The sequence below is a fragment of the Alnus glutinosa genome, chromosome 4 (assembly GCF_958979055.1).
Source record: "Alnus glutinosa chromosome 4, dhAlnGlut1.1, whole genome shotgun sequence".
NCBI lineage: Eukaryota > Viridiplantae > Streptophyta > Magnoliopsida > Fagales > Betulaceae > Alnus > Alnus glutinosa.
In genome coordinates, this window is record NC_084889.1 from 24825576 (window position 1) to 24853305 (window position 27730).

A 27730-nucleotide genomic window follows, 5' to 3' on the forward strand; every position below is an offset into this window, starting at 1 on the left:
AATATTGAAGCATGTTTTTATATTCACGATCGGCTCATTATAGAACGAGCTGAGTTTATCTTTGCCGATCCCCAGCCTATTTGCTAGTGGCTTTATTCGTTTAACATCTTTAGATGAGGAACATTCTTAGGTGAGGAACATTCTCTCCCCTTCTTCTACTCTCAAAATTAATGTGGAAGAGCACCACCCACTTCTAGTTATATGTTGTAAATCCATTCGAACTTATTTGACTAACCAAGAATAAAATTGTTCAAGTAAAATTTATGCTTGTGCTCTTAAGCTTGCTAATTAGATTAAAAAGGTTAGTCTGGATCATCTTTGAGCCTGTAATGCCTTTCTCCCTCAACTCAATCCTCCTTCTTGGATATCCCCTCCCCGCCTTATGGGAGATGTTCTAAAAAGTAATTTTGATGTGTTTACTCGTGAATCTTTTTTAATGCAAGCTGTTTTTTGTAGGAATTATGATAGCACACTACTTCACGCTTGGACCCAAAAATGCCCCCTCCATGTGAAGCAAAATTTGGTGAAGCTCTCGCAGCTTGCTTGGTAGGTCAAAACACTGTCAACTTTGGTCTTTATGATTGTATTATTGAGGGTGAGTCTATAATAGTTGAGAAATAAAGTGACTTTTAAATTACGATGTGTGTGAATAACGTGTAACAAAATATCAAAAGAGGGGAATTTAAATAAGACATGTTTTGTTAATGAAGTGGAAATTCAATTAAGAGAAAAATCACTCAAGGATAGCCAAACCCAAGAAATCTACTATTTAGAAGACAAAGCTAGTAAAAATATAGTAACACTCACATACCCGATGCAACGATTGTATATTGCACTCTAACATGTAACCAAACGTGAATTCCTTCCAACCAAGTGAGCTACTTGAAGGGGTCTTCAATGGATTCCTTTACCTTAGGGCTCCTCCCTAAGATATACTTAACACGAACACAGCAACAGCACATCGGCAACCCTTAGAAAGCTAGCAGATCTTCACAATTTCTACATAAACACCCTCTTTAAGTATAGAAGAATTCAATACCGAATTCATAATTTTTACATGCCTATAGGCTTCTATTTATAGGCTTAAGAAAACCTAAGTCGAGTTTGAATCGAACTTCTCTAGGCCGTGTCCAGATGGAAGCTGAGTGCATCCGGATGGATAACTGCAACCGCCTTTCCATAACGTGCTTCACGATCTCCGTACTAAGGCTGCGTCTGGACAATGTTGCCTTGGAGTTCGGAGGGTTGCAACTTGTCTGCACGTAATTACCTTATCAAGGACTGGCGTCCGGACGGTGTTGTCCTGTTGTTCGGACGGATGCAGATTGTCTTCCCAATCCGTGTCTGCAAAGGAAAGCTGAATCTTCTTGAACTTTTAAGAGCGTCTGGACGTGTCGCCATGACGTCCGGACGGATGCAACCTGGAACTGTTTAGAAGTTTCTCGGCACTGATGGGTGTCCGGATGCATAATTGGGCCGTCCGAACGGAAACAAAGGATTTGACTTTTGCTGAGTTGGAATCTGCACAAAATCTTCCTGTAACTCTGAAATAGCCTTTTTGAAGCTTGTGACACTAGAATTTGTCATAATAAGACTCTTTCCATCTTAAAGAAATAAACTCTGATAACTGGAGATTCTGAATAATACGTCATCCCTATTTAGAACAACAACATTACATAATAATGATTTTGTCACAGAATGAAGCCAACAAAACTAACAATAGCCATCCTCCCATTTCAAAATTTAAAACTTACATTGGTAGATTTTCCCCCATCATTATTTATATCTTCTATTTCATCATAGCTTCTTCCTATTGGTTAGCTGCAAGGGTTTATAAAGGTGCAAACTCTTGTGCCCACAATCTCCTGTATGGGATGTTTCAACACTTTTCTTTAGAAGTACTCCCACCTCCTCACTCCTTTTTAATTTATAGCTTGATAGTGAGAAAGACCCACCATTGTAACCCTATTGTTTCCACATCTCATGTAAGAGAGAGAGAGAGAGAGAGAGGGAGAGAGAAGAAAGAGTATTATTAGCCTTGAAGAATAGATATTTGATTACTCTTTTGATTTGGGTTGGTAAACCCCATGACACTATTTTAGTGATCATTCAATGCATGAAACAATTGTGAGCATGTTGAGAGGCCTCTTGTTGTCACCTTTTCTATGAAGTGAGTAGTTTATGATTAGAAAACTTGAATACAACCTGATTATATACATGCATATGTAAAGGAAAAAAAAGTTTTGAGACCCTAAACTCAACATAGTCCCGATTTTTGTAGCTAAGAAATTGCCCAAATCAGAGTATTAGACTCGAAATTAGTCCCCAATTGATCAAAATTATTAAATCATCATTTATTTCAAATGCATGCTTAAGTTAATAGAAAATAATAAATTTAATAATTTAATTAATATTTTAACACTCTCCATCACATATAAGCTCAAACTCTCTCAATAAATGGGACCGAATAAATAAATATTTAATTGAAATGTTAGGTGAATTTCTTATAGAGACAAGATTCGAATTCAAGACCTCTGCTCTGATACCATGTTATATCACCAATTACTTCATAAGCTTAAGCTGATTTAATCAATGTAGAGGTCTTCGGTTTGAATTCTATCTTACTAATTCAGCTCTCATTTCGTTTACACATTCATGCATTGGACATCACTTATTAAATGAAACTTTAATCCCACACACGATGGTTAATGTTAAAATTTCAATTAAACAATTAATTAAGTTCACTAGTTCTTATATACTTAAACGTTTGAGATAGTCTATATTTTAACACAAACAATATTTATTCCCCTCATCTTGAGCGACTTGTTCAAAACATGCAACCAACTACATAAAATCACATCTACAAAACATGCAACCAACTCTCATGTGTTGGAAACCGGGCCAGATGACACAACACAGTTAAATTTTTTTTTTTCTTTCTTTCTTTTATTAAAGAATATCCCCAAATTTTTAATATTATTATTTGAATCCGAGAAAAAAGGAGGATGCAATGCGAGAACTCCCCAGAAATCCAGCTAATCAAGTCTAGGTCATAATTTGACGTAATTTGAGTGGAGCAGACTTAATAAATAATTCAATGACTCTTGCGAGCAATATATATATTGTTGGAACTACTTGGAAAGTTCCAGGCCCCAAAAAAGTCTGCATTTTCGAACTACGAAAAGTTCAACCATAAATACCAAAAGTTTGTGTGGGTTTATTTATATAATTGCTGATCTAATGCTTCAGTTTTACATTTTTCTATTTTTTTTAATGACTAATTAATTAAGAAGAGGGAGAATGGGAATTCGAACCAATCACATATACTTTATGAGTTGTGGTGTAAGACCGACAATTTTTAACACAATATATAAATATTCCGGCATGAACCCAACACGAAAGTAAAGGGTTAGGGTTGAGGAGTCTGACCCATTTAATTAAATGGGTCGGATTAAGAGTTAAATCTATATAGTTTTACACACATGCTTTAATGCGTCCGGAGCCTGACACGAGACATAATGCATGGCAACTAATTTTTCACACGATCCGCGAACCCAATACAAAATTAGAGAGTTAAAATTGAGATATTTGACCGTTTAATTAAATAAGTCAGGTTATGGTTAACGTCTATAATCTTATATCTACGCCTCGACATGATCTAAAACTGATACGGGAACACGAATTACCACTCTTAACATGGTGCTCAGCCATTGATGCTAGTATTAAATCAAGGAGGCATATGAGCATGCTATATAAAGCGAAGGCAATTAATTAATGATGTTTGATTACAAAGGTTGTTTTAATTAATGTTGTTACAAATTGATATAGTGCCATTTACGTACATGACAACTCACTTGTAATCGTATTTTGTTAGAACTTTTGATACTCATGATTACAGGAGTTCATGATTATATGGCAATAGGAAAATGAAGCAGAAGCGTCATATGGAGATAATAAAGGCTGCTTATGTACTTCAACCTTAGACCTATGTTTACAGACTAAAAAACAATTTTGATATTTTAAAATTACAACCAAAGAATTTTCTTTTAGTGGTTGCCAAGAATTAATTAATTAATTTTTTTTTTTCAAATATAAACCTTACTAAAAACATTCTTACCTTTATATTTTGTTAAGGCTTTTTCTTTTTCGATTCAAAAATAAAAAACATTTTCAAAAGCTTATTTTTCCTTTCTCAATCCCTTGCCATGGAACCACGTAAAAAGAAAAAGTAGATTGAAGAAGCCAAACTCTGCGGCAGCGAACAAGAGAAAATGGATGCAAAAAAAAAAAAAAAAACTTATTGAAAGATACTTCTTATTTTATATTTCATTAAAACATTTTTTTTTTTTAACTAAAAAGTAAAAAGCACTTTCGAAAGCATATTCTTCTTTATCTCAATCTCTTGCCATCGAACCACGTCAGAAAATTAAAGGTGGAGAGTAGAAGCCAAACTCTCCGGCGGCGAGCATGAGCAAAGTGTTGAAAACCCTTCACCCGAAGCGCGTCCGCGGCTTATGCCTTACACAAAGGAAATACATTTAAGAAAACATAAAAGAAAGCTATTAATTAAAATACGTTAGCACATATAAAATAGGTATGATAAATAGATACGAAGAATAATATTACTTTAATTTTATAAAGAAAATACATTTTACCTCCGAAGTATAATCATTTTTATGCTTCAACCTCTAAAATTCAAAAAGTGACATTCGACCACACAAATTATTACATTGTGACAATTTAGTTAATTGGTTAAGTTTTTTCGTCTTTTTAGACAGAATGTTAGTATCGTGCTTTGCACGTGATGTTTAACCACTTAAAAAGTGCATCACATATGACTTCTAACCACCTAAACTTTAAAAAATATCATGGGGTAAATTGTAAAATAAATAAATAAATAAAATTGGGGGTGGTCGAAACCAACCCTTAATAGTTTGGAGGTGGCTCGGCCACTTCCATTTGACTGGACTGGGGATGATGAACCATTCCCACATCTCATGAGGTGGTCTGACCATCCTAAAATAGTCAAATGGGAGTGGCCAAAACCACCTTAATTGTTTTGGATGTGGCTCAGTCACCTCAATTTGGCTAGACTGAGAATGAAGAATAACCCCCATAACATATAAGGTGGTTTGACTACTCCCGGGCTAGTTGCCACCCCCCATTTGGCTATTTGGGGGTATGTGAACCACCACCAATGACCATGAGAGTGGTTCAACGACCCCCAAATAGGCCATATTTTATATTTTTTTTTATTTTTTGGCACTTTATTTTATGGGTCATTTTATGCGACGCACATGACTAATATTTCATCCAAAAAGGCGAAAAAATTTAACAAATTAGCTAATTTGTCACAGTTTGGTAGTTGTAGGGTTCGAAAGTCACATTTTAAACTTTGGAGTTTAAAATGCAAAAGTTGTCATATTTTAGAAGGGTGAAATGTGTTTTTTCCAAAGATGCATTTTTTAGAGTTTAGGTGGTTAAAAGTCACGTGTGCCGCAAACAGGGGCGGATCTATTTAGAGGGGGGGGCCTCCCCCTCCCCCTCCCCCCCAAAAGAAAAAAAAATTCAAAAAAAATAAAATAAAATTTACTCCTAATTTTTTTTTTTATTCTTTTTAGTTTTGCCCCCCTTATTTTATTTTTTGTTTTTCCAATTTGTACCCTCCAAATTGTCAATACTAGTCCGCCATTGGCCACACGTGACTGATATTCCGTCCAAAAAGAAGGAAAATCTTAACAAAATGGTTGACTTGTCATAATTTGGTAGTTTGTGAGGTTGAATGCCACTTTTTGAACTTTAAAAATTAATCAAACCTCTGGCAAAAAAGTGTATTTTCTTCCAATTTTATTGTGTATGTAAGAATGTAAATATATCCAACTATAAACAAACTATACCACATGTGCATAGTTTTTTCAATAGTTTAAATTTAATTTATACCGCATTTGATTCGTGAATCTAACGGGACAAGAGTGCTCCAAATAATAATGAAAATTATTATTATTATTAAAAAAAAAAAAAAAAAAAAAAAAAAAAAAAAAAAAAATCATTGAGAAAACTGAAAGTCGGCCGAGAAATTGACAAAGTGAACGTACAAGGCAGATTGATATGAATGTAGACGTAAGACGTGAACATCTCACTGATACTGATCACTCCACCCAACTCTCCCGAAAGCGCAAAAATCGAGTTATCTTGTCCTATCAAACTAAATCCCCCCAACCCATCAAACACTACTACTAATATTTCACTTCACATCATGCATTCTGCGTTCATAAACAAACAAGCAAACAAAAACAAAATAATATATATATATATTATTCATCCAAAAAAAACTAAGAAAGAATATTAATATTGGAAAATAATATGTAATATGGTAATTAATTTGCACCCAAAAACTTCCTTAATGAACACGATTTGGTGTACGTGATAATAGTTTGATAATTAAAACGCTAATGAAGAAGGCAACAAATCCCAAATGGAACACCATTTAATGCACGCGTCTTCCCGGCCGGTTTCCAACCCCAATTAAACCCTTAATCTGGTGTGTCTGAGTGGCTTGCAAATTTTTGAGGGCACCCAACTTAATTTTTGGTTGTGTCGAATATTGTCACGTTGACAAATACTATCCAACAAAAAACAAATTTATAAATAAAACCTAGTACGAGGAGCTAGCCTAATTAATTTTTATATATATATATATATATAAGCCACTCGCAGTACTGCTAATTAAATCATCATCATTAAATATATATATATATATATATATATATATATATATACATCAATTTAAGAATCTTTTATTCGTCCAGAAGCCCAAGCTTCTCTCTCTCTCTCTCTCTCTCTCTCCATTAAAAGGAAAACGTTACTTCATTGGAGAAGAAACAACATCCTCTCTCTCTCTCTCCCTCTCTCTCTCTCTCGCCACAGATGAAGAATTACAAGCAGCAACAAGGCTCACCGCCATCAAATACAAAGCTCTTCAATGCGCAAATGCATCTCCAAAACCTTGTCTTTTATTTTCTTCTCTTTTGCTCCGGTTTAGCCCTTGGATTAACACTAAGTTTCTATCTTAGAGATTTCTCCTTCAACTTCCAACTCAACCAACTTCTTGATCTTCCGACGAGTACTGCCCCGCCGAAGCTATCTCCCCCTCCTAATTCGCTTCCTCCACTAATGCACATTACCGAGAAGAATCTCACCCGAGCGGGGTCTCCTCCTCCTCCTCCTTCCCTTCCATTGCAGATTACCAAGAAGAATCTCAGCCGGGCCGGGTCTCCTCCTCCTCCTCCTCCTTCCCTTCCGTTGCAAATCACCGAGAAGAATCTCAGCCGGGCCGGGTCTCCTCCTCCTCCTCCTCCTTCCCTTCCGTTGCAAATCACCGAGAAGAATCTCAGCCGGGTCGGGCTAACAGAATACTTGAAACCGCCGAATGCTATGCACGACATGGAAGACGAGGAGTTGCTATGGAGGGCTTCAATGGTTCCTAGGATTCGTGGATTCCCATTCAAGCGCACCCAAAAAGTGGCATTCATGTTTTTGACAAAAGGGTCGCTGTCATTGGCTCCCCTGTGGGAGTTGTTCTTTAAAGGATACGAAGGTCTCTATTCCATTTACGTGCACCCCAATCCATCTTTCAACGGAACAATGCCGGAAGATTCTGTTTTTCATGGCCGGAGGATCCCAAGTAAGGTCGGTATATCAATTCCGTATTCTTTCTTCGTAATTTACGTTACATGTCTGTCTCATTCATGTCTTCTAATCAATCGGAAAAATATACTGTTGCTTAATTTCCGGCACTTGCCTATAACGGAAAACATACCATATATAAATATATAACATCACGTATTGCCTTCCGATTTCCTTCACAATACTCATTCAAAGAATTTACCGGCCCCCCCAGTACTGCAAGAACAGGCTGGAGCAAGCAAGTAGTCCAACTGTGTTTAAATGGAGGCCCTTCCTAGTTATGTTAGCAACTTTCATGACCTCTTTACGCTAAAAATAAAAAATAAAGAAGAAGAAGAAGAAGAAAAAAAAAAAAACCTGAATGTATAGACTAATTAAGGATGCTTTTTTCATTGCAAATTCGTAAACAAAATATCCGGTTTTAAACCAAATTACAAAAAATAATCGTTTAGAATTACATTTTTAAAAAATTTGCAATATGAAAACGTAAAAAAAAAAAAAAAATTTCTATCTTTTCAAATCTCAGACAAATAACTCAATTTTAAAGGCTAAATATTTCGCTGTGCTTTTAGAAATCACGTTTTCAAATCACTATTTCATAATTACACTTTTAAAGATTGCAAATTCAAATTAAGGGACCTGAAAACCATTTTCCAATTCATTTCTTTTGCCGTAAAGGTTACATAGCTTTTTAAGTAAAGCAGAGAAGAATTTTACTTGATGTTGAGATGAAGTACCCTCGTAACATGCCTTATTAGTTGCAATATATGGTGGGCTTTGTTTTAATTAATTACCATGTGACGCCTCAGTATGCGTAACTTGTATATAATTAATCCCAATAAATTTTACTAATTAACTTTTTGACAAATTCCATGTCTTAAATAATTTGTATATGATATTATGTTGATATTCTTTCTCTTTTTTTAATATTGATTAAGTTCTCTTCCAATTTGAAGCAAAATTGATAATTGCATGTGACCATCCTTAGTTGGACCTAGGGGCAGTCTTTTCTTATGCCCACTGGCCCATGCCACTTGTCAAAACATAAGACTTTCGAAAGATATGTCTCTGTCTTATATATGTGGGAATTGTAAAATATTGAACTTAATTTGGAAAAGTCATAATTAAAAACAAAACATCGAAGTTGAAATCATGAAAAGGATTACGCCATACATGTATATATATACACACCTTACATTCTTTGCATTTGGACAAACTAAAAATATTTTGCTTCTCAAATAAGTTTTCTTATAATTGGTAAGACGTGGTACTGAAAATTAATTATTTGATCAATAAAGACTTGCAAAAAAAAAAAATCAATGGCTATTTTTATTGCCACGTCATCTCAATTATAAGATAGTCGTATAGCTGTTTATTACATAATATTACGCATAAATATTTTATGGGTAATACTATTATTCACAACTATTTATCATATTCATTTTGTATGGGTTGACGTAACGTGTTTTAATTGATTTTTTTATTTTATTTTACGTGATCGCATATAATATTACGTTAATCGGTATAAAATGAGTACAAAGAATATTATTAATCATATTTTATTTTGGATTTTCCTCCGATCATATTAATAACCCTACTAAATGCAATGCCTTCTTTCTTTCTACATTCCGCAATAAAGAGGTGAGCCCCTAGAATTTCTGAATTCCCTGCTCCCAAACAAGAAATTAAGTTACATGTTTACAATTAATAGTATTTATTTATTTTATGGTGAAAAACGTATTAGGAGTATTTAATTTAATATTAGGAAAGTAGATATTAGCTAATTAAATTTCAAAGGAGGTTTTTATAAAATGGCATAATAAATGCCATACTTGCCTTTTCATTAATCTGTCTCATTCATTGCTTCGATTCTACTTCTTTTCCAACTACAAAAGAATTGAAACTCGCTTTTTTACATTCTTTTCTTCCTTCCGTCCTCCATTTCCAGAAACTTTAAAGTCGATCAAGACAGGCACCAAAAAATGTCCTTTTTTTCTTTTCTTTTGGTTATTAGCAAAGGAGATATAAATTTCATGCAAAATTGAGTCAACTGTGAATGTTATATATAATTGATGTTTTTATTGTTTTAGTTGAGAAATGTTGGAAATTACATTTTTATGATATAACCATTCTGTGACAGTTTTAATCAACATTTGGATGGATATTTCTTAAAAATAAAAAAGGAAAAGTAAACATAACCCCATCAAATTACTACCTTATTGTCAATGTCCCCCCCCTAAACTGTCAATTGTGTCAATTTTTCTCTTAAACTACCAAAAAATGTCAATGTCTAAAATACACTTCTTTAAATTATTAAATTTTTTTTTAAAAAAAAAAGTAAAAAAAAAAAAATTATTTAAAAAATCTAAAATAACAAAAAGTTAAAAAAAAAACAAAAAACAAAAAATAAAGTAAAAAATAAAAATGGTTATTTTTTTATTTTTTTTTATTTTTTTGTTATTTTCAGTCTTTTTTTTAAAAAAATAAAAATAAAAATTGTTTTTTCCTTAATTTTTTTTTAAAAAATTTATGGTCATTTTTGTCTTTTTGTTTGTCTTAAGGAGGACATTGACAGGTTTTTGTAGTTTAAGAGAGAGAGAGAGAGAGAGAGAGAGAAGGGGGGGGGGACATTGACACAATTAATAGTTTAAAGAGGACATTAACAATTGAGTAGTAGTTTGAGAGGAATATGTGTATTTTTTTAAAATAAAAAAATTGAAGAGTAATATTAGATACTCCAATGCGGACATAACGATCTTAACCAACACTTAATCAATTTTTGTTTTTGTTTCTTTTAAAAAAATTCAAAAGTTGGTCCGGACTGCTGTCAATATTGTGGGATATTTGTGGTATAAAAACGTGATATACAACATTACGTTAAAATTCAATTAGTTGGGATTCATGATTGGGCCAAGTTTCAACTGGGGCCAAATGGGCTTTTTCTTTTTCTTTTCCCTGGGTTTGATACATTTGGGCCTACATTAACCCGTCCTTACAATGATTCAGGCAGTGAGATGGGGAGAGTTTAGCATGGTGGAGGCAGAGCGCCGCCTGCTGGCCAACGCGCTGCTCGACGTGTCGAACCAGCGGTTCGTCCTCCTCTCAGAGTCGTGCATTCCTCTATTCAATTTCTCTACAATCTACAACTATCTCGTGGGCTCCAGAAAAACATTCGTGGAGGCCTACGATTTACCAGGCCCAGTGGGCCAAGGCCGATACAATCCAAGAATGAGCCCCACAGTTAAGCTCGAGCAGTGGCGGAAAGGCTCCCAATGGTTTGAGATGGACCGTGAGCTCGCCACCGAGGTAATCTCCGACCAAACATATTTCCCGTCGTTTGGGAAATATTGCGTGCCATCGTGTTACGCCGACGAGCACTACTTGCCGACATTCGTGAGCGTCAGGTTTTGGAGGAGGAATTCGAACAGGACTTTGACTTGGGTTGACTGGTCAAAGGGTGGACCCCATCCATCAAGGTTTCTGAGGTCAGATGTGACCGTTGATTTTTTGAAGAGGCTGAGGCATGGAAGCCGATGCGAGTACAATGGGAAGAGCACCGACATATGCTATTTGTTTGCAAGGAAGTTCACGTTGCATGCTTTGGATAGGTTGTTGAGGTTTGCACCGAAGCTGATGCAGTTCAATTGATTTTTGATCATTAATTATAGGGATAGGTTGATGTTCATGAAAAATCCATCGTACATACATGCATGAATTGAATGATTTTCGGGCACGAAAAACAAGTAGTGTACACATGTTACGCTAATGTTTTTACATGATTTTTTGTTTATTTAATTATATCATTTAGTTTGGGAATTTGGCCAGTTGTTTGGGGACAAGTAGTCTCAACAAAATAGTGTGATTTTTGTTTGGAGAGTGAGGTGGAGCCGGCATTTAGAATTTGGTGAGGTAAAATTGAAAAAAAAAAAAAAACTTTCTAGAAAACCTTGAGCCCCCCAAGGTGTGTACTGTACATCTTCTCATCAAAAGAATAAAGAAATAATAAAGTTTCTCTCTCCCTTTCTTATTCTTTTACACACTCAAAGTAAATGTTCATTTTTCACACTCAGCCTCTCAACATTTGTATTGAAAGCATATGACATTTTTTTGAAAAATATGACTGGTAGAAAAAAAAAAAAAAAAATTTTAAAAATATGACCGTTAGGATAAGACAAATATTAAAAAATATGAGTCTTAAGATAAGACAAATGTTGGGGAATAATCACGATCCTGCCAAATGGGCTGAGGATTTGGGCCCACCAAGATCAGCGAGACACTACTAATAAGACCAGAACTATTGGGCTTGTCGGCAAAAAGGCCCATGACAATATTTTACTGAAACCTCCTCGCCCATAGTCGGTATATTACCTACCCTGAGTATGCTTCAAGGTTGGTTAAAAAATTGACCTTACGATTATTGCGAAAAGCGCTCCCACGGCCTATAGCCAGTTGAAGGTCGACTCCACGATGATCATAGGACGTGTACCACAAATCCCCACGATCTAGAGCTAGTTGAAAACTGACTCCACGATGATTGTGGGGTATGTCCCATAATCCCGCAATCCAAGGAGTCGACCATTGCTCCCGACCTGACACGTGGTCCAATGAAAAATCAGACCACTCTTAGCACTCCATCTATAAATACCCCATAACTACGCAGGTATTTTTTAGAGACTGTTTAAGGTGCAATTACTATAGATTGATAAACACTTGAGATAAATATTAACTTTAGCATCGGAGTGGGATTATCGGGTTCCCCGGACGCAGTCTTCTCTTTTTTACAAATTAAGAGGCAGGCTCTTCTAGTTCACCGATTGACCGAATCGGAATCTGTTCTAACAGATTGACGCCGTTTGTGGGAAACGACTAGCAACTGTGCTTCGTTTGCTACCAAAAAAAAAAAAAATCAGGAATGGTGGGAACTAGAGCCACTGCTTCAGGGGCGAACAATCCCCGATGTGAAATGGGAGATCCATCCCATCAAAATGCAACTGAGATGGAAGCTCGCATAGCCCAAATGTCTAGGGAAATGGAGGTTCTAACTGAACAAAACCTCTGTTTGCAAAGGTGACTAACGAAGGAACGAGTTCCCGAGGTATCCGAAGGACATGGCAAAGAGGAAAGCAACACACATGAAGAAGAAGACAAGGAGAGTCGAAGAGCACCCAAAAGGAGTTAGACGGATAATCAATCTCGGCGGATAGGAGCCTCTGAAAACCCTCTAGCCAGTGAAAGGGAGAATCGTGAACCCTTCGTTCGCAGAAAGGAGGCTCAACGAGGCCATTGCCACTCTTGATGAAAAGTATGAAGAAAAATACAATAGACTCCAACTGGAGATTCAACAGAAGGGTAAGGAGAGGAGTTCATGAGTCGACAATCTCCTGAATAGGTCTTCCCTATTCACCGAGCTTATCATGTTGGTTCAACTTCCCGAGAAGTTTAAAATCCCGAGTGTTCAGCTCTATACCGGGGTTGAGGATCCAATTGAGCATCTCAACAATTATAAGATGCACATAGATCTTCAGGGAACACTGCAGGAATTGGCATGTAAAGCTTTTCCGCTCACTCTATTAGGCTCTGCCCGAGAATGGTTCATGAAGCTCCCTTCCAGATCCATCAATAGGTTTGAAGATATTGGGTGGAAATTCCTAACCCAGTTTCGAGTTGGGTGTAAGCGGAAGAATCCCTCCAGCTAACTGATGGCGGTGCATCAGAAGGAAGGCGAATCTCTAAAGGATTATGTAGTCCGGTTTAATCAAGCCAGGCTCACGGTGGATAATCCTATCGAAGAGATGGTTTATGTGATTCTATACCAAGGATTGAGGGTGGAAAGGCCCTTAATGGCCGATGTTACTCTTAACACACCTGAGAATTTGACCGAACTTACCGACATGATCAAAAAGTATGTGAACCAAGAGGAGATGCTCACAGCCTTGAAAGAATCCCAGAAAAGCAAAGTCTCGGAATCAGGAAATCCCAGGAAGAATAAGAAAGTCCGCCCAGAAGAAAAGCGGACCGAGACAAAGGCCGCGGTAGGACCCAGAGGCCACCACCAATTTCGAATAGAAGAATGGACTCCCTTGAACTCTCCCATCAATGAGGTATTAATCGAGATTAGGAGAGACCCATTGTACGAAGATCCTCACCCGCTCTTCTCTACTCGTGTAAAAGAAGAAAACATGCACAAGTTATGCACATTTCATAAGGCCCGAGGTCATCTTACCGAGGAGTGCAAAAATCTCCGAATCTTGATTGAGAAATTTATCAAGAACGGAAAACTTCTTCGCTTTATAGCAGATAATCAGGGTCAGCCTAGGCGAGATCAAGGGCCTCGTCAATACCAAGGAGAGAGAGACTAGCAGTATCCAGCCTAGGAGCCTCGGCGTCAAGATGATTCTCTTTCGAGGCACTAGGAAGATCGGCGAAAGAGAAGGGAAGAAGAGCCCAGGCGAGAGGACAATCGAAGAAGCATGAGCAGGGGAGCTGAGCACTGCGTTCCCCGAAACTAGCCGGTCATCGCGGATATCCAAACTATATTTGGAGGTTTCGGAGGCGGAGGAGAGACGGGCGAATAGGAAGGCCTATGCTCGGTAGCAAAAACAATGGGAAGTCATGGCAATAAAACGACCCCACAAATCCCACCGAAAGGAGTCCTTGATGGTGGGGCTTTTCGATGAAGACTATGCAGGAGTTTCACTCCCTCATACTGATGCGCTGGTGGTTACGCTGCAAGTGGCCAACCACCGAATCCACTATATGTTTGTAGATAATGGAAGCTTAGCCGACATTTTATATTGGTCGGCATTTAGGAATATGGAGATTGACTCGGAGAAGGTGGCCCCAGCCACTTGCTCGAATTTGTGGGAGAGCAAGTCCAGCCAATCGGATCCATTGAACTCCCTGTTATGGCCGGGGATTATCCGACCACAAAAACCATCATGGTCCAAGTTCTTGCGGGTTGATAGGCCTTTCGCCTACATTGCGATTCTCGGAAGGGCCGCTCTCAATGACCTAAGAGTAGTTACCTCCACCTCGCATTTGAAGATCAAATTCCTAATTGAGAGAGGAGTTGGTGAAGTAAGGGGAGAACAAGGTATAGCACGATAGTGCTACAATATCACGATGAAGGATACACCTACTAAGAATAATAGTAGGGGGAAGAGCGAGCAGTAGCAATTACAGTCGGGGGAGCTAGCTGAGGAGATAGATGAATTTGAAGTCGGAGGCGTAGGGAGAAAAGTTAGAATCGGATCTCTATTGCCCCCAAAAATCAAAGCATCTTTGGTGGCTTTCCTCCAGAACAATACGGACGTGTTCGCCTGGTGCCACGACAACAAGCATCTTTGGTGGCTTTCTCGGAATCGATTCTTCAGTGATTTTGCACAGGTTGAATGTCGATCCAAATCACCGACCCGTTAAGTAAAAGAGAAGAAATTTTGCTCCCGAAAGAAACCAAGCCATACATGAAGAAGTGGAGAAGCTACTGCAAGCTGGATTTGTTCTTCCGTGCTAAGGTACGTGGTGCAGTGTTGGATTTTTTAAATAGGGGTATTTTCAACTCCTTTATCATTCATAGCCTTGATTCCGAAAATGGCTAGTGTGTCTACTGTGGTTGATTTTAGGCCAATTAACCTTTGTAATGTGATGTATAAGTTAGTGTCTAAGGTACTAGCTAACAGGCTGAAGCTAATGCTGCCTTCCATCATTTCACAGCATCAAAGTGCTTTTGTGTCAGGTCGACTTATTACGGACAATATTTTGATTGCCTTTGAAGCACTTCATACCATGAATTCTAGGATGAGTGGAAAGAAGGGCTTTATGGTGGCTAAGGTTGACATGAGGAAGGCATATGACAGGGTGGAATGGCCTTTTCTTGAGGCTATGATGCGAACAATGGGGTTTGAAGAAAGGTGGATCACCTTTATTATGACATGTGTTAGAAGTGTGACATATTCGGTTTTGGTTAACGGCCAACCATATGGGAAGATATATCCATCCCGTGGTTTGCGACAAGGGGACCCATTGTCACCCTATCTCTTTTTAATTGTAGCGGAAGGGTTAAGCTTTTTGATGGCAAAGGCAGAAGCTGAGAACCGTATCACGGGAATCCCAATTGCAGTAGGTAGATTTTGTTTGAGTCACTTATTTTTTGTGGATGATTCACTTCTTTTTTGTAGGGCCAATTTCCCGTAGTGGATAAACCTCTTTCAGATTTTACAAACTTATGAGATAGCTTCTGGGCAGCAACTGAACGTGGCAAAAACCTCTGTTTTTTTCAGCAGAAACACTCGAACAGAATTTCAAGGTTTTATCCAGAATATAGTGGGGGTGACTATAACAACTGGATTTGAGAAGTATATTGGCCTCCTAACTTTGGTGGGCAGATCTAAGAGGAGAACTTTTGCTAACATTTGCAGTAGGGTGAAGGCAAAGCTGGATGGATGGAAGGAGAAATTCCTTTCCCAGGCGGGGAAGGAAGTTTTAATTAAAGCGATTGCCCAAGCATTGCCTACTTACTGCATGAGTGTTTTCAGGTTGCCGCGATCTCTGTGTAAATCCCTTAACTCTCTTATGTGTCAATTTTGGTGGGGACATAAATCTAATCAAGGACGAGTCCATTGGATGAGTTGGGAGCGAATGGGAGCACCAAAAAATGGGGGAGGGATGGGATTTCGAGATTTGGAGGTTTTCAATTTGGCGTTGCTTGCAAAACAAGGGTGGCGGCTTCTCACAAATCCGTCATCTCTAGTAGCTTGTGTTATGCAAGAGAAGTACTATCCACGGGTAGGTTTCATGGAGGCTAATTTGGGAAGGAGCCCTCCTTTGTGTGGAGCAGTATTACCAAGGCTAAGTCTCTACTGCATAATGGAATGGGGTGGAGAGTAGGTAATGGAGCAAATATTAAAATTTGGGGGGATGCATGGTTACCTTCCCCTCATGCTAGACTTCTACCTCCTTTACAACCAGTTTGGCATCCTGAAGCCAGAGTCAATATGTTGATTGATCCAGTTACCGGTTGGTGGAACTTAAATTTGGTGTGAAGTCTGTTTGATTCAGGTGATGTGGCTAGAATTGGTAGTGTACTGCTTAGTCCTTTGAGGCAGGAGGATAAAATTATTGGGAGAGGTACTACAGCAAGCACCTTCTTGGTGAGAAGCGCTTATCACTTGGAAAAACATAGGCTGACACAAGATAGAGGAGAAGGTTCGGGTGCAAATGACTATGTGGAGGTTTGGAAGACAATCTGGGGACTGCATGCTCCACCGATGCTTAAAAACTTTTGTTGGAAAGTTTGCAACAACCTGCTCCCTACCAAGGTTAATTTGCATAAAAAGAAGATAGTTGATGATCCATTGTGCCCTTTCTGTAAAGTCGAACCAGAAACAGTTTTCCACAGTCTTTGGGGATGCCCAGCTGCTGTAGCAATTTGGCAGGAAGGGGTTAAGAGGCTGCAAAAAATGTCTTATTCTCTAACGGATGGTATGGGGTTATTTATGTACCTACTGGAAAGGCTAGATCTAGAGGAGTTGGTAGAGGCTTGGACTGTGGCACGCATGGTTTGTATTAGGAGGAATGAGTTTGTCTTTAATGGAGTTCTCACTCATCCAACTCAGGTTATGGCTGCAGCAAAGATCTCCTTGGAAGGGTTTACATATGCAGCTGGCAGTGACGAAGTTTCTACCAGTGACAGGTCTACGAACATTAAGGGATGAAAAAACCTTCAGAAGGTATTTGGAAAATCAACTTGGATGCGGCAATTTCAAAGGAAAAAATGAAGATGGGAGTTGGGATAGTAATCCGAGATGCAGAAGGTCAATTAGTTGCAGCAAAGATGAAGACTGTCCCCTAAATAGTGGATCCTAACGCTGCCGAAACAATGGCAGCGTGGTGTGTAGTGAAGTTTGGTCGAGAAATGGGGGCAAACAGAGTAGTAATGGAGGGGGATTCATTGGTGGTAGTCTCAGCTTTGCGTACAACGGCTTCCTGTGATCAGGTATTTGGACAGTTAATCGATGATATTAAATCTTCTTTCTCTCATTTTTCTGCTGTGGAGGTGGTACATGTTTGTAGGGAAGCAAATAAGACTGCTCATGTTTTGGCCAAATGTGCAATTTCTCTTCTGTTGAACAATACTTGGGTAGGGGAGTGTCCCTCTTTTATCAAAAGTGTTGTAGCAACAGAGTGTATTTCTTCAGATTGAGCAATAATATTTCTCTATTTTCTTCAAAAAAAAAAAAAAAAAAAACTCTCGTAATCGGAAAATAAAACAATTAAGCACAAGGTAAATATAAAATAAATTAAATATGGGTTGATTGAGAATTTGATTTCAAAAACATGACACAATCAATTAAGCATTCAGTATATTTCCGAATCATAACAACTCAAACAAAGTAAGCATTTGATCTAAACAAAAATCATAATGAATCAAAATAAACTTATTTCATTAAATTACTCTCAAATAAAAATCATCCCCAAATTTAATCATTAATCTATGAAGAACAAATAACATAGTCTCAAGAACACATAAAAATACTAAGCTTCACCCCTAGCCTTAACTAGAGATTTAACCACTCATGTTTATGAAAAACATAAATAACAAACAACAAAACCAGTTGAAAGCCTCCATAACTGCCCCCTTCTCTGTTTCTCCTCTTCTGCTCTCCTTTGGCTTCTCCTTTTTGCACAAGCAAATCATGATATATATAGACTAATTTGCTAGGTCTTTTGATGCCGCACGCATGCTTTCTTGATTCTTTCCTTATTTATGAATTATTGCAAGTTAGACCCTTCATGGAAAAAAAATCACGTATCTCGACAATTAATGCAATGCATGACTTCTCCATGTCTCAATACATGTATTGGTAAGTTATGCATGGAAAGAGCTAGTTCAGCGCGGATCCTTTCATTGAAGGAAATATGTGTGAGTCAGGTCCCAGAAGTCTGCCAAGTATGGAAAGAAAATCAATTTGCCTTGTTATGGAAAGAGATGCTCCTTCTTATTTTTCATGTTTTGTTCTACGTAGGCCCCACAAATTTATTCTTTATTTCTTTGGTCCTCCACGCCTCTTTCTCATTCCTTTCCTTCTTCCTTTGCTTTGACTTTCATTGATTTGCTTGGCTTGCCTTGATTTGATTATGAAAAGGTTCAAACAGAGCAATTTCCTACATTAGAATATTTTTTTATGCTCAAGATTAATAATTCAACACTTTTTTCTTAATTGAATCTAAGATGTAGGAATTAAAATAAAACTTAGTATGATAATGCTTGTTTTAATAGAGAAAATATGCACTTTTAAGCTATTATCACACCCCCCCCCAATCGACTTTTTGCTAGTCCCTTAGCAATGTAAAACAAAATAAAAAATAACAAGATAAATCTTTTTTTCGTGGGATGTACGATTGTATTTAGCGTATGCAACAAGTCTTTTAAATCCCTAAGACTCCCTAGTGGACAAGTGAAGTTTCGTGAGGGTTTGTCAGGGATGATATCCACAAACATTTTAAAGCACTATGTTGTTGACAAACAAAGACTTCCATACAAACACATGGTTTAGACATCATTAATGAGTTTAACAAGGTGAACATCACAATCACATCATCTGGTCATTAAAAATCATTCAACTCATAGCTGGAAAACTGAGACAACACATGTTCTACTAAGTGCAAAGTGAAATTAACATAGACTCATGAGGTTTCAATTTTTCTCAAAGTTTGTGTATTTCAAAATTTGTAGCAATTCTATCAGATAAAAATAACCAAGGCTAAAATCAATTTTTATTTATTTATTTATTTATTTTTGTAGGCTATGCAATGCGACCTCCTTAAGCTTTCTAATTGACCTGTATAACGAGTGTTGGGCCAGTGACTCCCAAAGCAGATGGTTTTAGGGCAGTAGATGTAAAAACATCTCTAATGGCTTAATTGCTCAAGTCAAAAAGGTTACGAAGCCAAACTAGCCATACAATCAATCAAATTGAATTTCTCATCTTTTTACGCGAACACTCAATGCTTAGTGAGGCAAGAGGTCCGGTTACTCAATGAGACTCAAACTGATGATATTCTTATTTTTTTTTTCTTTTTGATATATATATTTGGAATCTAAGCCAAGGTTTCATCAATAAAATCATCCTATAAATCTCAAGACACACATTTCTCAATTCAAATCTTATACCTCACAGAACCAATGCTAATGTGTATATGATAAATAATTCAAACAAATGAAATTTCTCAAATCCAACAGGTGAGTAAAAAGATTCAGATTTTTAATGACATACAGTGTTCAATATGTTAAACAAATCAATGACATACAAACCACAGTTACGATGTAATCATACTCAATCAACAACTTAGAACAATTTTTTTTTTTTTTTTTACTAAACAAAATTGAGACAAAAACACACACACACACACACACACACACACACACAAGACGCCAAACAAAAAAAAAAAAAAAAAACTTTTTTTTTTTTTGAAAATATCATTTTTTTTTTGTTTTCATGTTTTGTTTTGTTTTTTTTTTTTGAAAATATATAATAAACAAAACAATACAAAAACAACGAATAAACAAAACAACACAAAAACAACGACAAACATCGAGCATCAAGCTCCTCCCCCCAACCTAAAGTTTACATTGTCCCAAATGTAACAAAATAAAGTAAATAAGTAGAGATTAAGAAGAGCACCTTGAAGTGATGAAAAGAAACTAAACTTATTCCTGCAAAAATTAGAAAAACAAAACTAAAACAGAAAACCCAAACTACAACGCAAACATAAATTTAAAAAGCATGATTCTCTAGTTCATTTTTTTTCTTATCAGCAATATTCCAACCCATCATGCTTTTATAATCATACAAAACATCAAATGACTTATCTCATTGCAAAGCATCAAGTTTGGATGAACTTACCGGTGGAAAGTCATCATTGAATTTTAAATGCGCATACTTGTGTGCTACTGGCAAGGATTTTGAGTTATCCTTTTGCACATTGTCATTCGATGGCAATGGGTTGAGCTCATGAGGTGGCAGTTCAAACTGCTTCCAGGTGTTTAACTCCAATCCAAGTGTGCAATCCTCACAAAAATTTAGATCACAAGAGTTAGTCAAGCAAGATTCTAAAGGTTAATAAAGACAAGATATATCAAAGTGATCTTGCTCAAGAGTTTCAACCAACTTCAGTTCATGGACATCCACATCTTCCTCAACATCACCAAACATATCATCATCGTCCACTTGAGGATTTTCAATTTCATTGTCCCCATATTGAGTCATTGGATCAGAAAATCTTTCGTTCTCACTCTCATTCTTCAAATATGACTCAATTCTATTGAGTGAGTTTTTCAACTCCTGAAGATCTTGCTTAGTGTCTTGGTTGATTTGCGCTTGCTCTTTCATGAAGGCTTCCAATGTTTGCTCCAAGGTATTGGTTTGTAATGTGTCATCCACGATATTGGTTTGAAGGATTTGGTTGTTGACTTAAAGAAAGTTTTGCAATGTATCCTCCAATGTATTTCAATGTGGTGACACAAAAGGATGATGAGAATGAAATTCTTGGGGTTCATTGAAAAATGAATGATTCTTCCAACTGATATTTGAGTGATTTTGCCAATTGTGATTATATGTTTGTGAGTATGGATTGCAAAATGATCTTGGGTACACACCTGAAAAAGGATTGTTCCATCAATCTTGCATTTCAAAACTAAAAGAAAATTAAAATAAATAAATAACATAAATTAAACTTAGTGTCTTAAGCACATTCTTCGACAACGGTGCTAAAAACTTGTTGTACCAGAAAGGGTGCAAACCCAAGTGTAGGTTTTCGCAAGTAATAAATTATTGATAAGTACGAGATTGATCCATAGGGAATAGTAGATACTAAGTAAAATTCCTATTACTGTGCAGAAAAGTAAATTGAATTGATTTTCCCACTAAAAAGTGGAGCAATGGATAGATGATTAACTAAATTATATTAATAAAAATTAAAAGAAAACACTAAGGTCTCAGGGATCCACCTAGCAATTTATTACATATTCTTGAGACATATTTTTAATTCAACTAGATAGAGAATCAACTCTCCTAATCGGAAAATAAAACAATTAAGCGCAAGATAAATATAAAATAAATTAAACATGGGTTGATTAAGAATTTGACTTCAAAAACATGACACAATAAATTAAGCATTCAGTATATTTTCGAATCATAACAAATCAAACAAAGTAAGCATTTGATATAAACAAAAATTATAATGAATCAAAATAAACTTGTTTCATTAAATTACTCTCAAATAAAAATCATCCCTAAATTTAATCATTAATCTATGAAGAACAAATAACATAGTCTCAAGAACACATAAAAATACTAAGTTTCACCCCTAACCTTAGTTAGAGATTTAGCCACTTATGTTTATGAAAAACATAAATAACAAACAACAAAACCGGTTGAGAGCCTCCATAACTGCCCCCTTCTCTGTTTCTCCTCTCCTCTGGCTTCTCCTTTTTGCACAAGCAAAGCATGATATATATAGACTAATTTGCTAGGTCTTTCGATGCCGCACGCATGCTTTCTTGATTCTTTCCTTATTTATGAATTATTGCAATTTTGGCCCTTCATGGAAAAAAATCACGAATCTCGACAATTAATACAACGCATGACTTCTCCATGTCTCAATACATGTGTTGGTGAGTTATGCATGGAAATAGCTGATTCGGTGCTGATTCTTTCACGGAATGAAATATTTTGTGAGTTAGGTCCCCACAAGTCTGCCAAGTATGGAAAGAAAATCAATTTGCCTTGTTAAGGAAAGACCCTTCTTATTTTTCATGTTTTGTTTTCTTCTACGTGGGCCCCACAAATTTATTCTTTATTTCCTTGGTCCTCCACAGCTTTTTCTCATTCCTTTCCTTCTTCCTTTGCTTTGACTTTCATTGATTTGCTTGGCTTGCCTTGGTTTGATTATGAAAAGGTTCAAACAGAGCAATTTCCTACATTAGAATATTTTTTTATGCTCAAGATTAATAATTCAACACTTTTCCTTAATTGAATCTAAGATGTAAGAATTAAAATAAAACATAGCATGATAATGCTTATTTTAATAGAGAAAATATGCAGTTTTAAGCTATTATCGCATACTGGAACACACGGCACCGTATCGTACTAGTACATTAACCCTCGTACTATAGAGTGTTGGCAAAATATACAGCATTCCATATGTAATCTGTATCGTATTGGTTCCCTAACCACAAGAGATCGTAAACATACCAGCTAGGCCGTCGTACCAGCACCTTATTACAAGGTAACCGTAACTCATATCGAAGACTCGTCATCGAGTAATCGTAACACATATCGACACCCCATTACAAGGTAGCTGTACTCATATTGGAACTCATTATCGAGTAATCCATACTGAACACCAACTCCATTTTTAGATAATTGTTTCATCATATTTCATAGTTAAAACATGCTTGGTACGTAATACATAATTTAGCATTTGAAATATTATCATGCAAACAAAATACAATTAGGGCTCACATAATGTAAGAAAAGTATATAATTCAATGATGTAAAAATATCTTCAGTTCTCTGCAACATCATGTAGGAATGTTTATTTATAATTCTACAATGAATTTCCATAGCTCGAACGCTTATCCTCAAACCCAGAAATCTTAAAGCTCAACTTAATATTTCTCTCTTGTAGATAAACCTCCAAGAATCCACCTTCTTTCTCTCCAACCCACTCTTTCTCTCTCTCTCTCTTTCTCTCTCTCTCTAGAGTTTCTTAAGCAATGGGAAAATGGGTGGGAAGGAACTTAAGAGTGCTTATAAAGGCCTCTCATGCACGAACATAAGGCTAAGGTGTCCAACTTTTTTTAAAAAAAATTTCAAACAGACATTGAACTTTCGAATCCAACTTCGAATGTTCAGTCAGACAGGAAATTCTTAAAAAAATCCAAGATCTTACACTTTACCAACTGAGAACCAACCCTAACATACTTAAGTTATAATTAAGGCACCCTTAACCCTAATTAAAGTTCGATGTATTATAGAAACACAATATCCTTGCTCGACCATGACCATGCTGACACCATAGATGACACACGACTATGATTATGCTAAGCCATGTGTGACATGCGACTAAGACTGTGCTAACACCATGGGTGCACTAAACTAAGTGGGGAAACACATCCTTGCTCGATCATGACTATTATGATGTCATTGGTAACATATGACTATGATTATAATGACACCATGGGTTGTACATAAAAGAAATGAATCTCAGGTGAGCCCACATCTTTGTGTGGCTACGTCGTACTATTGGGTTTTACTAAATTTTCACACGGTATCAATGCATGACTGTTGCATGCTAATTTTCGCTTGCCGAAGGGTTTTATTTATTTTTTTGATATGTTCACACAAAAGGAGGAGGGAGAATTCGAATTAGTGACCTCCGCTTCATGAGGATGCGTGGTCTCTAGCCAATTTAGCTATCCCTTGCCGGAGGGGTTATATATATATATATATAGCATATTCATTCACATTAACATATACATATGCATTTTTCCTTCTTTCATACTAATGAATCTTCTCATAAAAAAACTTTTTTCAATCTTTCTAAATAATCATAAAAATTCTACTAAATAGTTCATGCCATGAAATACTACATAAAAACTAGGTTCATACCACATTAAAACACAATGCAAACTCGATGTAATTTGAAAAATATTATTTCAATGGACATATCATAAAATATAGAGAAAAAATTTCACTTACCACATGAAATATCAATGTTTTTATAATCATAATCTTGAACTTTTGATTTTTACGGTGTCGGTATCCCAAGAAGTTTTTCCTTTTAATTTTACTTTTTTTTTTTTTTTGTTAAAATGGCCCCTTTTTTCTAACTCCCTTTTTTTTTTTTTTTTTTTAAATTAGTTTCTATTCATATTATCGCACGAGAAAGACTGTGCTCACAAATCCTTCATTTTTGTTTCTACACGGCGTACGTATCTATTAGATTGAGAAGTGGATCTGTTTTGAATCCTAGCAATTAATATTAGGGTTAAATACACTTCTGGTCCTTGAGTTTTGGAAACTTTTTTTTTTTGTACCAGAGTTTCAATTCGTATTACAGATGGTACCTTAATTTTGGAAAAAGACCGAATTAGTACCTCAGTTAAGTTTTCCGTCCAAAAACTAACGTCCTGCCATGTGTCACCCCTCAGGGGTTGACACGTGTTGTAGTATAAAAAAATAAAAAAATATTTAAAAATTAATTAAAAACTTTTTTTAAAAAAAAGAAAAGGAAAAAGAAGCGAGGTGGCAGAGCCACCCTCTTGACCGGTCTAGGGTGGCCGAACCACCCCCCAAGGGCTCCATGGCAGAAAAAGAAAAAAAAAAAAAAAAAACTTTCAAGGGCCACGGGCGTGGTTCGGTCACCCCCAGGCTGGCCGGTCTGGGGGTGGTCAAACCACCCCCAGAAAAAAGAAAAAAGAAAAAAGAAAAAATTCAAGGGTTTTAACCCAACCACCCCCAATGGTGAAAACACTTCAATTTATTTATTTATTTTTATTTTTTTTTCCCTATTCTCAGCCACCCTCTTCTTTTTTCTTTTTTCATTTTTTTAAGTTTTTAATAATTTTTTTTTTTAGTTTTTATAATTTTATAATTAATTTTTAAATATTTTTTATTTTTTACTTTTTTAATTTGTTATATTGTGACATGTGTCAACCCTCAGGGATTGACATGTGGCGGACCATTAGTTTTTGGATGAAAAATTTGACTGAAGTATTAATTTATTTTTTTTTTCAAAATTGAGATAACATCTGTGATGCGAATTAAAACTCAAATACTAAAAAATAAAATTTTTAAAACCGAAGAACCAAAAATATATTTAACCCTTAAAATTAATGGCGAATAGGGTTTGTTCTGTGAAAGATTAATGCATGGGTCAAAAAGAACGCGGGGCATCTTGAGGTCCACCATGACCCACCATGCCGTAGAATACCCTCCAGAATGAATCCAAAGGAATTGGACAACTGAAACGTCCCTGCACTTCACTTATTTTATTTGTTCTTCACATCTGCTCCACACATTCGTTCTTTTAGATGCCACCAATCCATGAGCACACGTGTTGAACTTGGGTAATTAATGGTGCTAACCGTGTATGATATATACCTTTTCATTTAATGATGGAAAACTCTTAAGGCACGGTCACTTTGTGTATTTACTTGAAAAAGAAAAATTTTGAATCCATATAAGGCGCCCCGACGTGAATCAAGTTAGACTTAACTTTGTTGCCGGTGTGACCCGAATTTTTTTTTTTAAAAAATCAAACCAATAAATTCAAGGCCTTCACCACTTGAACCAATCCCTTTAGGGTTTACCCGTTACCACGTATGAACTTCGTTGTTGTAGATGGTAGAGGTTATATATAGATGGTCGAGTTTTATTTATTAAGGGTCCGTTTTGATTTACGATTTAAAAAAATGAGATTTGAAAACGTAATTTTTAAAAATACAGTTAATCGTTTGAAAAAATCGGAGTTTAGCCTTTAAAATTGTGTTTTTTAAAAAAATACCAATTTTTCAATGATTTGAAAACACATATTTTTAACATTTTTCAAATTGCAAGTTTTTAAAAAAGCAATTCCAAATGAAATATTTTCTACAATTTAGTTTAAAATCGTACTTTTCATCTACAAAGTTACAATACCAAGTGCACGCGTATCTACTATTAAGAGGTTAAGGTATGTTTGGGTGTTGTATTATGTTTGAAAATGTTGTTTGGGTGGGTTTTTAAAATTAAATTTGTATTCGACTTTTACCCGGCCCGCTTTACGATCTGTTTTTAACCCAACTCAAAACAATTTAACCCAATTCAAAAAAAAAAAAAAAAAAAAAAAATCCATGGGTGGTCGAGCCACTCTTGGGCATCTGGTGGTGGTCTGACCACCCCCAGGTTATTCGGGGGTGAATTGGCAACCCCCAAAATTAATGGGGGGTGGCCGAGCCACTCCCGACTGATTTTCGGAGGTGGCTTAGCCACCCCCATTTGATTCGAGGGTGGCTCAACCACCTCCAAAAGAGCAGCTGGGGGTGTTCCTTTTTTTTTTTTTTTTTTTTTAAATCAGTTTTTTTAGTTTTATAATAATAATTAAAAAAAAATCATTTTTATATATATTTTTCTCAATTATATTCAATTCAATTCACACTCCCAAACTTTTTATTTTTAAATTTTGTTTCAGATTTCTTAAATCATTCGAACATAATTTTAAAACTCAAATTTTTTTCAGTATTCACAAATCACAAATTTAAATAGTTTAAAATATGTATATATATATATATATATATATATATTTTTTTTTTGAAAAAAAAAAAAAACACCCAAAAGTGCCCTAAGTCCCTTTTATAAGGTGAAAGGGGTGAATTTTGGTCCTCCTTTGAATCCAATGAGTACGTCCGGCGTGGTCAAGAGCAAAAGCGCGGCACACGTGGAGGTGGCATATCCCAACAGTGCAAATTGGGATGACCCACCATCGATCCCCCGGAATGCCCTCCACAAAAACACCGATCGGTACATTTAACCGCGTAGGATTTCCGCCGGCATTGCAGTAGAGAGGTTGAAGATGGTAATTATATAATAATTAATATGGGGAGAATATTCAAGGAAATTACTTGGAAAAGTAGATTCATTGCAAGTGATGACTTTATGACCATTTTTTGTCTGACTATTTTTGAATGAAGGAAAGTTGCCAAACAGTTCCAGGTTACTGACTTCTACTTTCTTTTTCTGTTAGATTAAACCCCAGATTTTCGTGTCCGTTTTAAGCTTGGCAGATGTAGGATGTCGTAATTAATTCTATCATTATCAATCACTTATCTTTTGTTTTGCATGCTTTCCTTTTCACTCAAGACTTGTGGAGAATATAAATTAATTTAATGAATTATTCTTTTTTAAATAAGTAATTTTAACTAATATTCCGATTAAGTGAAGTTTGATTTTTTAGGTATGAGATGAAAAATGTCCTAATATAAATTAAATGATTAAATTTA

General features: G+C 36.2%; 2 protein-coding genes across 2 annotated transcripts; both read left to right on the forward strand.

Moving 5' to 3' along the window:
- The first annotated feature begins 6849 nt into the window (after positions 1-6849).
- On the forward strand, positions 6850-11409 carry LOC133867346 (glycosyltransferase BC10-like). The gene is made up of 2 exons (XM_062304079.1): positions 6850-7689; positions 10693-11409. The coding sequence occupies exons 1-2, from the start codon at positions 6928-6930 to the stop codon at positions 11332-11334; spliced, it is 1404 nt and encodes a 467-aa protein (XP_062160063.1). The 5' UTR covers positions 6850-6927; the 3' UTR covers positions 11335-11409.
- Positions 11410-13385: 1976 nt separating this feature from the next.
- On the forward strand, positions 13386-14045 carry LOC133866225 (uncharacterized). The gene has a single exon (XM_062302764.1). The coding sequence runs from the start codon at positions 13386-13388 to the stop codon at positions 14043-14045; it is 660 nt and encodes a 219-aa protein (XP_062158748.1).
- Positions 14046-27730: the final 13685 nt, after the last annotated feature.

Bases quoted from the DNA above. Each gene is read 5' to 3' on its own strand.
- LOC133866225 (XM_062302764.1), top strand. From the start codon at position 13,386: ATGGCGGTGCATCAGAAGGAAGGCGAATCTCTAAAGGATTATGTAGTC.
- LOC133867346 (XM_062304079.1), top strand. From the start codon at position 6,928: ATGAAGAATTACAAGCAGCAACAAGGCTCACCGCCATCAAATACAAAG. The intron at 7,690-10,692 runs GTCGGTATATCA...ACAATGATTCAG, and splicing joins GCCGGAGGATCCCAAGTAAG to GCAGTGAGATGGGGAGAGTT.